At 36.3% G+C, this 15,814-nt stretch overlaps 1 protein-coding gene across 7 annotated transcripts in view; it reads right to left on the reverse strand.

The window, feature by feature from the left end:
* Positions 1-1,366: 1,366 nt before the first annotated feature.
* Positions 1,367-15,814, reverse strand: part of Fbxw7 (F-box and WD repeat domain containing 7, E3 ubiquitin protein ligase) — a 111,961-nt gene continuing 97,513 nt past the window's right edge. For all 7 annotated transcript variants that reach the window (XM_013029771.1, XM_013029767.1, XM_013029770.1 and 4 more), the window contains 8 exons: positions 14,234-14,368; positions 11,971-12,094; positions 10,014-10,150; positions 8,340-8,453; positions 6,900-7,081; positions 4,837-5,062; positions 2,712-2,922; positions 1,367-1,720 (listed from right to left, as the gene is read on the reverse strand). In XM_013029771.1, the coding sequence (XP_012885225.1) occupies positions 1,452-1,720; positions 2,712-2,922; positions 4,837-5,062; positions 6,900-7,081; positions 8,340-8,453; positions 10,014-10,150; positions 11,971-12,094; positions 14,234-14,368 (1,398 nt within the window). In that variant the 3' untranslated portion in view covers positions 1,367-1,451. The remainder of the gene's footprint in view (positions 1,721-2,711; positions 2,923-4,836; positions 5,063-6,899; positions 7,082-8,339; positions 8,454-10,013; positions 10,151-11,970; positions 12,095-14,233; positions 14,369-15,814) is intronic.

Raw genomic sequence — 15,814 nt, forward strand, 5'->3', positions numbered from 1 at the left:
AACAGGAGGAGGAAAAAAGACCGCCTAGGATACAGTGTTAAACCACTTTCACAGTTCAGCTTGAGTTGTGGCTCCTGGAGAATGAGGCAAACCATCTGACCTTTCATTCGTGGCGCTGGTTTGCGTGTGACATGTTCACTACAGAGACTCAATCGTTCCTTTTTTTGTCAGTTACTCAGAGCAATAAAACTGTAACAGTTGTTTTCCCAAATACTGTAAAACGCTAAGACTGACCAGCAACTTTATTTTAACTTTGTGTTTTATGTATTTTTAAAATATCTGTCAGTTTTATTTTGTATGTTCATCCATTCACCACAGCCCTCAAAAAAGAAAAGTCTCTCCGCAGAACAGGCGGTAACAGCTCTGTTCCAAGGAATGTGTTTTTTTGTTGTTTTTTGTTTTTGCCCAGATAAAAGAAAATAAGCTTTGCACACACTCTCGATTCTTTACTTGCAGGCAAACTTCACTCTTTATTATCTGAAACTCTTCCACTCTCAGCCTCTTAGAGGCACAGATGGTTCAAGTTTCAGTGGCAAAAAGTCTTTTTTCTGTAACCAAACTAGAGCAAATTTGGAATTCAGTCTGGGACTAAAACGTCACAGCAGAAAAAAATAAAAAAAAATAATTTGCCTTTTTTTTCTTTCTTTCATTTAGCAGCATAAATAAGTTTGGCCACTGGGAGTACAGTACAGGGGTGGGACAACAATCCCATATTTGAAGACCTACTTCTAGCACCAGCGTCAAGGATTAAATCCATCTCAGGACTCACAGAACCCAGGACAACTTGCCACCTTTGAGCAACATATGCATTGAAGAGTGTAAATGGAAGCAACAGTAAATAGATTAACAGAGGCTAATACTGTGATTGATTGACATTGGCAATAGTTGGCAAAAAAGAAAAAGAAAAAGCTTTTCATGATAACTGTACAAAACAATTCACAGTATTTTTTTTTTTAGCTTTTCCACTTCAGAAAAATGACTTTTTGTTGCAGATGCTCTCTAGTTAGAAAGTCAACCAGTACTTGTTTTGTTATTACTGCAGCTCTTTGCTAGGTGACAGTAACAATATTTCGGCATTAACACTGCCCAATAACCACTGGAGAAGAAAATAAAGAAATAATTGCACCTGGTTTGATTTAGAAAGTCTCAATTTGCAAAGCTGCCCTCAGTCACAAATGAAGAGTCAGCTGACGGACGCCTTTCCTGTCAGTTGCATTTGTTGTCTGCTCCTCTCTTCCTTCTTGAACTGTAGGTCTTTTCAATCTGTTGCCCCAAACCAACATCCTGCACCACTGAGTACAAGGGATTTTTTTTCATTTTCTTTTCTTTTTTCTTTTTATTCTTTTTTCTGTTTTTTTTCTTTTCTTTTCTTTTCTTTTTTTTTTTTTGCGCAGGGAGAAGGGTAGGGAGTATATCGTCTACACATTTGGACAAAATTCATCTTCTGCTCTTTACTTCATGTCCACATCAAAGTCCAGCACCAGCAGCTTGGTTTCTTCAGTCCCATTCCGACTCCCGACTGCACACACCAGCTTTGTGTTCGAGGCTCTGATCCTCCACACAACTCCCCCACTGCCCCCACTTTCCAATGTGACTAGATTTCGAATAAATTCACCCGTTTTCAAGTCCCATAGTTTTACAGTTCCATCATCTGAACTGGTAATTACAAAGTTCTTGTTGAACTGTAAACAGGTCACAGCACTCTGATGCTTGTTGGGACCTAGGCAAAACCAAAGGAATTTAATTACTGGTTAGAAATCCTAGTTATGGGTCTGTTACATTATAATTTCTAGACTTTTTACATTACAATATACACTAAATGCAACATTTAAAATACTGCATATTTAGAAACCTTGTTCTCAAGTATTTTAGGATCAGCATGGATACAAGAAAGTCTGGTAGCTATTTGTAACTGAAACATTATCTTTCAAGAGTTCTATCTTCCAGGAAGCTTGGTTAGCTACCAGGCACACATTTTCTTCTCTGGCTTTGTGAGGGAGAACTATGCCTAGCCATGACAGAGTTGGTGAAACTTTGTGTATTCTGCTGAGGGACAAATGAGCATGAGGGAATCTATTGCCTGTTATTCTGAACTGACCAGCCAAGGTGAAAGCTGAATGAATACTGTTCTAAAAACTCACAGGAAGAGGTAAAAGCAACATGCAGAAAGCTGCCATGATACCCGCCAGATGGCTTCACTAAAAAAAAAAAAAAAAAACAGTTTCTGAGAGCTCTGACTAGAAAACAGAAAAAGTTAACCATGAAGAGCCCCACTGCTGTGCCTGGTTGAATAGGAATGACGGTAGCCTTCTTTTAGCTTAGAGTGCACTATTATGCTTTTTCAGTCAGTTTAAACAGGTGACTAACTAAAGGCCAGAGTAGGTTTTTAACAGCAAGAATAAAATTCAAAATACAACGAACATGTTGCTTCTATGAGGTGGTGAAGATCTTTCTTCTCACTTTTCTTTAAGGTTAAGCAGAGTCAAGTGAACACATAGGAACTGATTAAACAGTTTTCTATTAAAAATGCAATTTCAAACAAGTTCTTATAGGAACCTACTTTGTATGCGAAAATAAAATACCCATTAACTTTTCAATATTAAGCATTTTGCATGAGATTAACATTGTGATGCTACATTTCTGTCCAGTTTTCTCTACTGAGTAATTATGGCATTTGTGATGACTATAATCAAAGTCAGACCAGTACCTACCTTGCAATGTTTGTAAACACTGTCCTGTTTTGATATCCCAGATTTTAACTGTAGAATCTGCATTCCCAGAGACAAGAATATTGTCTTTGAGTTCCATTCCACTTGTTAAGGACTGGTGCCCTGTTAATGTGTGAATGCAATTTCCTGTCTCCACATCCCAAACTCGGATTGATGTATCAAGAGATCCACTCACCACATGGATGCCATCAAACTACAACAGACACATTGTATTAGAAAGAAGTATGGGTATGATTTATATCAGTTATTGACTTATTCCTCTAGGGGAAGGGAGCACATGGACAACAGGTAAGGCTGAAAGCACAGTTCTAGGAAAGTGTGGCAGATAAAGTAACCTGCTTGTCATCAAGCAACTCCACAGTGTAGTTTCTAGGACACCACTTTCATAAATGCTATTTTTATATACCCAGTAGTTTCAAAATAAAGGTAGAAACAAGGAAACTGAATCCTGAAATAATCAACAACAGTATTTCTGGATCATCTGGTAGCTATGTCCTATGGACTATTCAGTGAGGCTTTCAGAGTTTTAGTTCCTTCCCTACAGGAAGCTGAAACTCATGCCTGAGCTTGACGTAAGAGGTGTGCTTATCAGCACCTGAGGCATTAAAAGGGAGAGAGATACCTTTCATCATGTTTAAAAAGCAAGTACCATTAAAAAAAAAACTGTAGGTAAAATAAAAGTAGTTTACAGGATGCTAATGCTAATTAAAAATGTATGAAGGATAATGATATCTGGACATTCTGATGACAAAGCAAGTCATATAGCTGTCTCTTCTCTAGCTTCCTAGTCACATCACAAGTCAATAATTATCCATTGGTTCCCACTTAGCCAGATATAAAAATTCGGGCATCTCTTTTCTCTTGTTTTGAGAATGTTATATTCATTTAGGTTCTAAGCCTATCATCAAACCAAAAAAAATTTCATCTCCTTTCAATTTAATCAACACTTTAATTTTCATATCACTATTTCATGATATAGAAGTTAATCAATTAAGAAATGAATACCCTAAGAACAGCAATGTCAGCACTGGAATTATGTACTAATTAGCTGATCATTAACAAACAATAACTAGTAAATAAACTATATAAGTAATAAAACATTTTTTAATGGAAAATGCTGTCTCTAAAAGAAATAAAATACCTATTTTCTAAATTTGCTATTAGTCTAGTTAATGATTATGAAATATGAACAACAAAAAAAATTAGGTTAGTCAAATTTCCTTCACGGCTACCAACCAAAGGCTCTGTATAGAAAGGCTCCACTGCTACTGTAAATGGGACAGGATCACAACCACCAAGTTCCATCAACTTTTAGCTATCACAGCAAAGTGGCAGCTTTTGGCCAAAGTAATCCTCTGCTAAGAAGTTTATTAAAGTCAAAGTTATTTTCCTATGAGACTATTAAATTATACAGCAAAATTTACAGTCCCAATGTTTCAGGTTCTAAAGACAAATATTTGCACTTTGGAGGGAAAATGGATAGCAGAATTGAAACCAGTTAAAGAGTTTTGAAATTTAGCTTTGTTCATGCCAATTTTATAAACATGCAAACAAGCTATACATTGGTGGCTTGTGTCTGCAATCCTAGATACTTGGGAGGCTGAGAAAAGGAGGCCAAATCTGGCAGAAGATTCACAAGATCTCTTTCTCAATTCATAGCATGGGAAGCTGATGAGATTGGGAGGATCATGGTGCCAGGCCACATCAGAGAAGAAAAGCCCATGAGATTCGGTCTCCACAGCAGGGAAACTGGATGCAATAACACATTCTGTGATCCTTGCTACAATGAGAAGCCGAACAATAGGAGGATTTTGACTTAGTTGTATACCCTAGTGAAGTGAGACTCTATCCTAAAAATTAACTAGAAAAACAGGGCAAAAGGCATGGCTGAGCATTAAGTACATACCAGCCAGGCAAGAGAGAGGCTGAGTTCAAACCCCCAGCATATGTAAAATGTATAGGGGTAAACAGGAGATTAACTGGATTCATCCTCATCTTTACAGGACTGAATTGAATCAGCAAGTTGACAGTGATTATTTGACAGAGTAGAACAATCTTATGATTCATTAGCAGAGCACGTAAGGGATGGAGAGATAAGATCTCTTACCTGTAATGAATAGACTCTATTAGTATGCCCTTGCAACGTGTGTAGACAGGTCTCAGTCTCTGGATCCCACACCTTCACCATAAAATCATACGCTCCACTAACAACCCTCCTGCCATCATACTGAACACAGCGGACTGCTGCTACATGACCCATCAAGACATGTAAACACTGGCCTGTCTCGATATCCCAAACCCTAAGGGTGGCATCTCGAGAACCACTAACAACTCTGTAAGGGGAAAGAGAAAAAAAAGCATTGGATTTTTAGTAACATGAAGAAACAGATCAAGTCAGTAGGTATTTTTTCCTTTCTTAAGCAGCAACACCTGTTTTTCACAAGAAATCTTATTTAAAACTTTCATATATAAAGACAATATTGAGTTACTCAGATTGGAATGCTAAGTGGGGAAGCCAAGAATTTTACCTGGTTGGTTCCTTGACTTGGACCTTGTGTTCTAGCACCTGGAGGTTCCGTGGAACAGAGTTTGAAAAAAACCTCTGTTATTATATTTTAAAAGAAGGCCACTATCAACATAAACAATATTTTAGAAATAAAATGGCAATGTGTATATATATAAATACTAATGCAAGTCTAGGGAGTATTACTTTGAACAACTTAAATTTTTTTAATGTTCTCTGTTGTTTCCTTCAATTTCAATATGAACACTTACTACCTTTGTGGCTAGGTAAAAAATTCAGTAAAGGTTCCTCAAAAGATTTATAACCAAATTTATAACCAAAATTTGGGGTTTAGACAGCTATAGATATTGTTTTACACCTTATATTCTGGTAAAATGTACTAGATTTAGATATGTGCTCAAAGAAAATATGCTTGTGCTTATTATAATGCTTAAATATCCAATAGGTTACGGGGATATTCAGATCCATGGATTTTTAAAGATATACCTGTAGAAGCTATAGAAATTCCTTAAAACTTTGGCCTAACATGATTAAAGTTCTGAAAACCAGAGCGATTTCAATCATGTAATTATCTCTGGATTATAAAACAAAGCTGAAAACCCAGGTGTTCTTATCATTCCTGAGCAAATGCAAATTCCAAGTTTGAAAGAGTGGGACATTGAAGCACTGAGAGACTGAATATAACTGCAAGTGAAGTGCAAGATCTCTTGATAACCAACCTCAAATTTAAACTACATAGCACACTGAAGTAGATTCAAAGTATGAGTAAAAAGGGCTCTTTTCTCACAACTCAAGAAAGACATCTTCTTACTATAATGGTGCTATGGACAAATTTATAGGTATAAAGAGATTTATCTCTTTTAAACTCAGGCTCTTACTATGTAGTCCAGGCTGGCCTTGAACTCAACATCCTCTCCTGCTTCAGTGTTCGGAGTGCTGTGCTACTGTGTGTCTGGCTAAAGAGAACTTCAATGACAAATGGGATAGAAAACACATGATGGAATTTCACCAGGAGAGCACTACAAGAGGGGTCTGGTTTGGCTCAAACCATCTTGAAAACAGGACTGAGGGTTTCTTCCTCAATTCAATAGCCTACACTTGCAGACTCCAAAAATAAAGACAGGGCAGTGATGTTATCGTAATTAGATGAGGGCTTTCTGTCTGCTGTATAAAAGACCATGCTTTAAGCCATGCCAATAGTTCTAATGACAGATGATAAGTGAAGATATTAAAAGCCACAGGTCTCAGCTTTTGTCTCAATGGAGGGGGGGTGGTGATAAGGTAGGTGGGTAATTCAGAAGGCTGAGTGACTAAATTTTTTATACTTTCAAAATTATGAATACCAAGAGGCAGAAAATCATTTTTTGAAGATGATTAATCATCAAAGAACAATAAAACAGGCTAAGGAGGAGAGTTTGAAGGAGGAAGCCTATAACACCATCAAATAAGGAGGGAAATTTAAAGATACTTCTCTGTTTTAAGTCAATTCTGTCTGACTCTCTTAGTTTAGAAACATCTGCAGTCTAAAAATTAAAGTCTAATTTAAGAGGTCATTATCACTGTTCTCAGTAATGCCACAAATAAATGCCACAAATTCACAAGTGATAGGGAGAAATCCCTGCCATGATACGGTATTTTTTCTTTACCTTTTTTCATGGAGATGCATACAACGTACAGTGGAAGTATGCCCATACAAGGTGTGTATACATTCTCCGGTCTCAGCATTCCACACTTTGAGAGTCCGATCTGTGGAGCCACTAATGATGATATTGTCTCTCATCTGGGATGACCACACTCCACCTGTATGTCCCACTAATGTTCTTAGACACTGGAAAAACACTTAAGTTGATTAATTTGAGGTAGAAAATTCAAACAACATAACAACAGCTCGTTAAAATTTACAGTAAGTTATTTATTCCATTTGGTCCAGCAGAAAAAAACTCTGTACATCAATACAATATGGCTCTATCACTACCTATTCCTTTTTGTTCATTCAACAGTATCATATACTTACATGGATACATCAGTAAAACACACAGAAAGCAAACATGGTATGAAACATATGATAAGAATCACATACGATAAGAATCACATGAGATAAAACATATGATGTGAATGAAAGCAAACATACTGAGATGAAAGCAAAGTATGATAGCTCCAGCCTGCCCTCCTTAGTGAAATAATATGTAAAATTGCAACTTAGTTTCTTCCTGGGAATAGAGTCAATAAAAGAATGCCAAGAGAGTTGGGTGTGGCTCCATACCACATTTCACATGAATCTGCCCAAGGCAGTAGTTAGGAGCCAGACAAGCTACTTCTAGACAAGTAAAGACAGACATTAAAACCCTGAAATAAATCCAAAACTAATATTACACCATGCAAATATGAAGCTGCTTTAAAAAATTTTACCATCTGACTTGGAATATTTATAAGATTCTTGTCCAAGAAGCAACATGATACAAGACATTTTCATAGCATATTTTTTCATACTTTCTTCTTTTAGTTTTTAGATGGCCAATTATTTAATTAATGACAATACTCTTCTTTGGAAAAATAAAAATTAATATTTACTAATCATCAAGGCATAATATGTGAAGTAAAGCTATTCCTTGAACTGCTTTTTCCTTCAAACATATATTTAAACATCTACTCTTCTTAATTTCCACTGGAGATAACTCTAGATTAACACAATTTACTTCTAAGTTATAGGTAGGTAGCTCATCAACAAAGAAATTCACAAGGAAAACTAAACAACTATACTTTTTGAAAGACATTCAGAAATAATGTAATGTAACGTGGAAAAGAAAGGTGAGAAGTAATAGGCCAAGAAAAAGAAAAGGTGCATTTGAAAATCCTTATGATACTTCAGTCACAAAGGCATAAAGGAAATCTAATAGTCTCCTATCATGGTAAACACCATTTCCATCATGCCATAGACTTTCCTAAATAGGAAGGGAAAGGCAGAATTAGAAGCCCTGATATTTGGTACCAAAACAAGTGTGGCTCAAATCTTTTATGAGTTATTATTTGCAAAAATATGCATTTACAATGGTAACTTGGTAAAGTGCAGAAAGAAATCAACTTACTTTGCCTGTGACTGCTGACCAAACTTTTAAAGTGTTGTCATCAGAACCACTAACTATTCGGTTACCACAGAACTGTAAGCATGTGATCACATGATCATCATGTCCTTTCAGCACCTATCAGGTAGAGGTACACATTAGAGACATGCTACCACATTGTATTCTTTACAATCTGGTGAGAGGAAGAAAAACAAAGTCATAAACAGAACCAGTAACCTGCAGTCTACTTCTAAAATTAAATTATGTAAGGTATGAGGCACCATCTTTCCTTTCCCTGGCTGATGAATTAAGCATTGAACATTTTTTTAATCCATATTCTATTACTTACATTTGAAATACCCCCTTTTAAAATCTGAGTCAAAACCTCATAAAGATGGTTCAAGCACAATGTATTTTATAATCATCTATTTTATCTGTTTAAATCAAAAGAATATGTATCCTTTATTTGCAATTTGGGCATACAAGAACAAAAGAAAGCATCACTTAACCAAAAGACAACAGTAACAATTATCTGCTTTTTCAACTTATGAATCAAAAACCTGTGACACCTTATACATGTCAATTTGCCAGCATTTTCCCAAACTGGCTGCTTCTCCCATTATAAAATTACATCTAAGAATTTTAAGCATTTTTAGCATTTTTTACATGCTGTAAAACAGAAAACTAGAATTATGCTTCAATTCATAAAAATAAAACAGAAAAGTCACCAAAACCAAAATGAAGATTCTCCTCATTTATGCTTCAATTCACAAAAATAAAACACAGAAAAGTCACCAAAACCAAGATGAAGATTCTCCTCAAGAAATCAGTTGAGCCAGGCACCAGTGGCTCACACCTGTAATAGTAGCTAAGCCAGAAGGCTGAGATTTGGAGATCAAGGTTTGAGAGCAGTCCAGGCAGAAAAGTCAGAGAGAAGGCACCAAAATAACCAGCAAAAGCTGAACTGGAGGTATGATTATGTGGTGGAGTACCAGTCAAGCAAGCAAGCAGAGTAAGCACAAGGTTATGAATTCAAACTCCAGCATTAGAAAAAAAAATTATGTGGAGAGAAGTTACAAATAGAGAATGTATATAACACAATAAAATTTTATATATGGATATTTTCAGATTGTCCTTTACGTACAATGACATTCTTCTCATCTTTGATTCAAGTGAAATTTGTTGTCAGTGAAAAATGAGCAATAAAGGAATACTGTAAATTATACTTTTCATTATTTCAATATATCGTAGCTTTGGTTGGGAGGTGGTGGCAGTATTCAGGTTTGAATTCAAGGCCTTACATTTGCTAGGCAGGCTCTCTACTACCTGAGCCATGTCCCCAGTCTTTTCATTTACTTTTCAAATAGAAATTTTTCTTACTTTTGTTCAGGCTGGCTTCTGATCACAAACCTCCTACCTACACCTCCTTTGTAGCTGGTATTACAGGTATGAACCAATATGCCCAGTTTGTTTGTTGAGGTATGGGGGTCTAACTTTTTGCCTGGACTGGTTCAAACTACAATCCTTTAATCTTTCAATCCTCTTTCACACCCCAAGTAGCAGTAGCAGACATTACAGGTGTGAACTATCATGGTTAGCACATTTTCTCACATAAGTGACACTGTTTTCTAAGAAACAGTACATTAGGTTCAGCCACTGATTAATGCCTTCCATTGCATTGTGCAAGAATTCAGGTACCTTAGGAGATTTGAGTTCTCCTCGTCTCCAGTTCGTATCAATTCTATGCTGTCTGATGTATGCACTTTTCCATGGACTGTGTATGAAACCTGGTTTTATTACTTTTCTTCTCTTGATGTGCAATGGTTCATCAATCCCTGTAGTGTTAAAAGTTCAACAGCATAAATCCAGTAGTAACAATTACATATTGTATAATGTATCTTATAATCACACATATTTCCCCAGGAGACACAGGACCCACCCCAGTGAAGGACACTCACTAGACTCCTGTAGAGTTTATGGGACCTAACCAGAATTGTCTCAAGGAGGCTTGATCTCCTACTGTGACAGACTCAGCTAACTTTAGGCCCAATGTTATTTTCTGCTGTGCTTTATCCATAAACTTCAGAGCCCTGTCCAATTGCTAATCTTGTTAGCAAGTACACAAGCACAACACACTGCTCCATTCCTTTCTCACAGGAATTCCAGGAGACACTGGTGAGGATGTACAGTGCCCGGAGTGCTGGGGCCTGGTTTGTACAAGTGAAAATTGGTACAGCTACTGTGGGAACTAGTGATGCAATTCTTCAAAAATGTAGTACACATGAGCTAGCAATTTCAGTTTTGGATATATAATCCAAAAGTATTAAAAGCACAGACTCAAACAGGTACCCATGCTGGTAGCAGTATCATTTGTAACAGTCAAAATGTCTGTTAGATGAATGGACAAACAACATGATACATGTACACAGTGGAATATTATTCAACCTTTAAAAAGAGAATCTGTATACATGCTGTGATATGTATGGATCTTGAAAATACTATGTCAAATGAAACAAGATTAATTACAAAAACAAACTCAAATATCATATGAGTTTTACCAAATGAGGTATCTAGAACAATCAAATTTATACATATAAAAAGTTGTTGCCAAGGAAGTGGCACTGTGGCTCAAGCGGTAGAGCACTCGTCTTGAGCTGAAGAGCACAGGGACAGCTCCCAAGCCCAGAGTTCAAGCCCCATGACCAACCAAAAAAAAAAAAAAAAGTTGTTGCCAGGCTAACAAAATTTATTATTATTATTTTCTTTTTTGGTGGGGCCAAGAGGAAAAGGGCCTTTATTTCCATATGTGAGGTCTTCAAGGGAAAGTGCAGCCCAGTGAACAAAATTAATTATTTCTAGAGATGCTGTGCAAAAATGTGAATACATTTAAGATCACTGAACTGTATACTTAGAATCATTAAAATAACCCATTTTATAATATACGTATTATCATGTTTTAAAAGACATTAAAACATGATCCTATAAGAGAAGTTCAGGCAGCAATGATTAGTTTCACTGCGCGTATAAAGATACAGGAGAAGGAAGACTTCACTATTAAACTAAGTCCCAGACTGGGTCTAAACCTGAAAGCTTTATAAACCTGGACAAACCATCAATGCTTCCCATTTGCCTATACACAACAAACGGCAATCACCCTCACAGAACTCCTCTACCTCTATGATTCTTCACAAAAATTTATTTCTTAAAGGAAAACAGCAGTTTTACACATTTCTGCCAAACTGTATAAAAATGTTACATATTTTTTTTCTAAATGCCTACTGGAAAAAAAAGCTCTCGTTTTCATTAATGTACATGGCACTTACTCTTCTAAGAAAGAGGATTTAAAACAAAATGAAAGTGTTCAAGGACTATAAGCTCTATGGCAGGAAGAAAATGGCTGAGCAGGGATAGGCCCAGTATTCACAAAGGCCAACTTCTTAGGCACTGTATTGCAGGAGGAAATTAGGGAGGAAGTTATGTGGGTATATAACTTGTAAGATAATCTGTGGGCTTCCTCTAAATTGTCTCCATCTACCTTTCATTGTTGGAATCAAGTAGATAGATGAGTGTGAATGGAGTTCCATTCTTCTATCTGGACATGAAGCTTATTTTGTCTACTTGTTTTTCAAATTCTCTCTACAATTGTGAACCTTACCCTCTTCTTTGCATTTTTCTCTCCAGAGAAGGTTGTCTTCAGCCAAAATTCTCCAGTAGCGACACGTCTGAGCCGCTTGCAGCAGGTCTTTGGGTTCCAGGAATGAAAGCACATAAAGCGCCAGCTGTGGAAAAGGAAAGGGCATACATAGTATACTCACATGAAAAAAAACTATAGAAGAGTTAACCATTCTCCACAGAATACTTACATGTAAATGTAATTCTACAAGTTTCTAAAACTACGAAAGACATACCTTCAATCTTAACAAATTTAAACTAAATAAAAAATAAATACCCACTCTATTGTTTATATCTTAAAAACACTGATTAGACGTCTCTGTTCTTGCCTTTGCTCTTTGAGCCTCAACATGTGTATGTATGTACATATATGTTTCTTTTGCCCACTCCAGGTCTTGAATTCAAAACTTTATGTTCTTCCTCTTGCTTGTTTGTTCATGGCTGGTCCTCATCAGCCATGCCTCCAGCCTCATGCTTTTTTTTTGGGGGGTCTGGTCGTGGGGCCTGAACTCTGGGCCTGGGTACTGTCCCTCAGCTCTTCAGCTCAAGGCTAGCACTCTACCACTTGAGCCACAGCGCCACTTCCGGCTTTTTTCTTTTTGCTTATGTGGTGCTGAGGAATCGAACCCAGGACCTCAGGCATGCAAGGCAAGCACTCTACCACTGAGCCACCTTCCCAGCCCCCAGCCTCATGCTTTTTGCTGGTTGTTTGGAGGTAAGTCTTTTGGACTTTTCAGCTCAGGCTGGCTTCAAGCAGTGATCTTCAGGATCTTAGCCTTCCCAAGTAGCTAGAATTACAAGCATGAAAAACTGCCTGACTATTATTAAACCATTCCATAAGCAAATAAAAGTAATAGGTTCTAGTTACTTAATACTGTTTATGAGGATTTTTTGGGTCAGGTCACATAGAGGTATGGGATAATAGCCTCTGAGCATGCTTATTTTCAAGCAGTAATACAGAATTAAAATTTGAGTTAAAATAAAATGTATATCAATAGAGCAATCAAGCTTATTATTTAATTAAGAGACAAGGATTAAATTGAACTATTATTTAAGTCATACATGGAGTAAAAACATGACTTGAATTATTCTGTTGAATTCCTAAATAGGAATTACACCCTATCAATCACTTTATAGAGTCAATCATTAATCATTTATTGGCATCTTCCATATTCAAACTATACTATTAACCAGCATTCAGCTTAACATTTTTGATGAATAGCAAAAAAACTTTATGAAACAAGATGTTTGTCTATCCAAGACCATTCAGTATATGTATAAATGTTATTTATAAAAAGGTGTGTATTTATTATGTGCACCGACACTTTTTATACATACACATAATACATATACACACATCAATATTGTACTTTGTTAATTTCATTAACTACTTGCTACTTACCAGTCAATCAAAGCCTAATTCGACATCACTGTATTATCAATCTATGAAGTTGTAAAGTCAACAGAAACCAACAGACACAAAGATAATTTGTGCAGGAGATGATAATTAGTGCCCAAAATATTTATGAGTCATATAGAAAAAAAGGTCATGCTTTAGTTTATCTGGCTGAAGAATAAGTTTGGTAATTAACAAGAAGAAGCAGCAAAAAAAACCTAGAACAAATAAGATGTTAAAAGTACATTCTCCCCCCCCTCCTAAATCAACAGGTAAAATCTCCTTCATTAATAGTGATCAAGTCCAGTGAATGCATGCATTAACAAGAAACTAATGCTAAGAAAAATTGAAGTGCTAACTTCATTTCACTTATGTTTGTCTATTTATATCTAGCAAGTTTCATCAAACTGGAAATGGTACTTTTTTCTTATTTTTGTCATTTAGTAATGTAACTACCTTCAAGAGTATAGTTTAGTGATTATATTGAACTGCGTTTCTTTCCTCATATGTGCATTGTATAATTATTGTAAAATATGCAGAATTTCATATGTGTATGTATTTCTCTCTGTCCTCATCTATTCTCTCTCTGCCTTCTCTCTTTCTCATCCCTTACTTTCTGTTACTTCTCCTACAAATTACAACAAATTAGTTATGACCATTTCTAAATCATGTACACTGATACTACCTTATCGTCAATTACAGTCATATGGGTATTCTTGACTTTACGTTGTCTCAGAAACAAATTTGATGCTTGCTAGTTTTTTCGAAAACTGAATCTGTTGAATAGACCAGCTTATGAAAGTCACATAAGCATTCTTTGACTCCAGAAGCACATTAATAGGAAACTTACCTCTTTTGGGAGCAAGGAAATGAAGTCTCGTTGAAACTGAGGTTCTATCACTTGCATCATATGCTTCACTTGTGTTGGTTCACAACTATCAATAAGCTCATCTAAAGCAAGCAACTTCTCTGGTCCACTCCAGCTCTACCAAAGAGGAATTAGAAACTTTTATTATTTTGACAGATGCCTCTAATTATAAACTCACAAAGGAAAATATCTATCACTCATAGCCATGTCTAAATGGCAGAACTATATAAAAAAGTGTGGACAGAGACATAGAAGCCACTGAAGAAGTAATGATTCAGTTTAGTCAAGTTTGCCATCTTATTGTAAAAGCTTTAAAAAAAATTCATGATTCTGACAGAATAATTATTTCTGTATTATATTTTTTGTAGTTGTTACATGTTCATCTACCACCAAGATACAGCTTTCAATGCCAAAATTTTATTCCAGAAGTATTCATTTGAGTTACAGAGTAAAAAGGAAATTTCTCTATATTCTTTCTAGTGGGCATGACAGGGTTTGTTTTAATAAGGTTTTCACCATAGGTGAAAGAGATGATTTACATCATTTAGAGAAAAATTAATGACCGGATTTCTTGCACATCTACCAAGTGCGTTCTATTAAAAAAAAAAGGGTTTAGGTTTGTTTTATGAAACTAGAAATAGTAGCTTAGTAGTAAAAGCAGAATACAAATAAAGACCAAAAGAGAACAACAAAGTACTTTATCACAGAAAAGCAAAAATACCTAATTATACCCCCAAATTATGAGTTGCATTAAACAACAGTAGGATTGATGTTTTTTAATTCCAATAAAGAGCAGCTGCAAACATTCAAGAAAATACTCAAATGCTGGGTGAATGTTAGAATTTCACAACTGTAATGTAAAACACTACAATAACCCCATAATAATTAAGTGAACAGGACTTTTGTTTCTGTAAATCTAAGCTGATCTATGTACTTCCATGAATTATTATGACCCACTTCCAAAATGGAAGTGGAGAGAGATGAGTTGGATTTAGAAGTAGCGGCATTCTGACATTCCATTTCTTGCTGAAGCAAGGAGCTTAGACTGTATAATACCTAAGGATCTCAGGAGTCTTATTTAGAACACCTTGTAAAAAAATTTTTTTTTGTCGGTTGTGGGGCTTGAACTCAGGGGTCTGGGCGCTATCCCTGAGCTTCACTGTGCTCAAGGCTACCACTTGAGCCACAGCACCACTTCCAGTTTTTAGTTTCTTAGTTTTTTGTTGTTTTGTTGTTGTTGTTGTTTTGAGTAGTTACTTGGAGATAAGGTTCTCACAGGGACTTTTTTGCCTGAGCTGGCTTCAAACGACAATCCTCAGTTCTCAGTCTCCTGAACAGCAAGGATTACAGGCATGAGTCACCAGCACCTGGCTCTTAAAAGTATTTTTTTAAGTATTTTTTTAAAGTATTTATTACTTGGGCTGTTAAGGTCGCTCAGTGGTGGATGCATGAGGCCCTGGGTTCAATTCCTCAACACCACAGCTAGCCTTGATCTAAGGAGCTGAGGGACAATGCCAAGGCCCAGAGTTCAGGCCCCATGAGGAAAGAAAGAAAGAAAAGAAA

This window comes from Dipodomys ordii, unplaced genomic scaffold (genome assembly GCF_000151885.1).
Source record: "Dipodomys ordii isolate 6190 unplaced genomic scaffold, Dord_2.0 Scaffold122, whole genome shotgun sequence".
NCBI lineage: Eukaryota > Metazoa > Chordata > Mammalia > Rodentia > Heteromyidae > Dipodomys > Dipodomys ordii.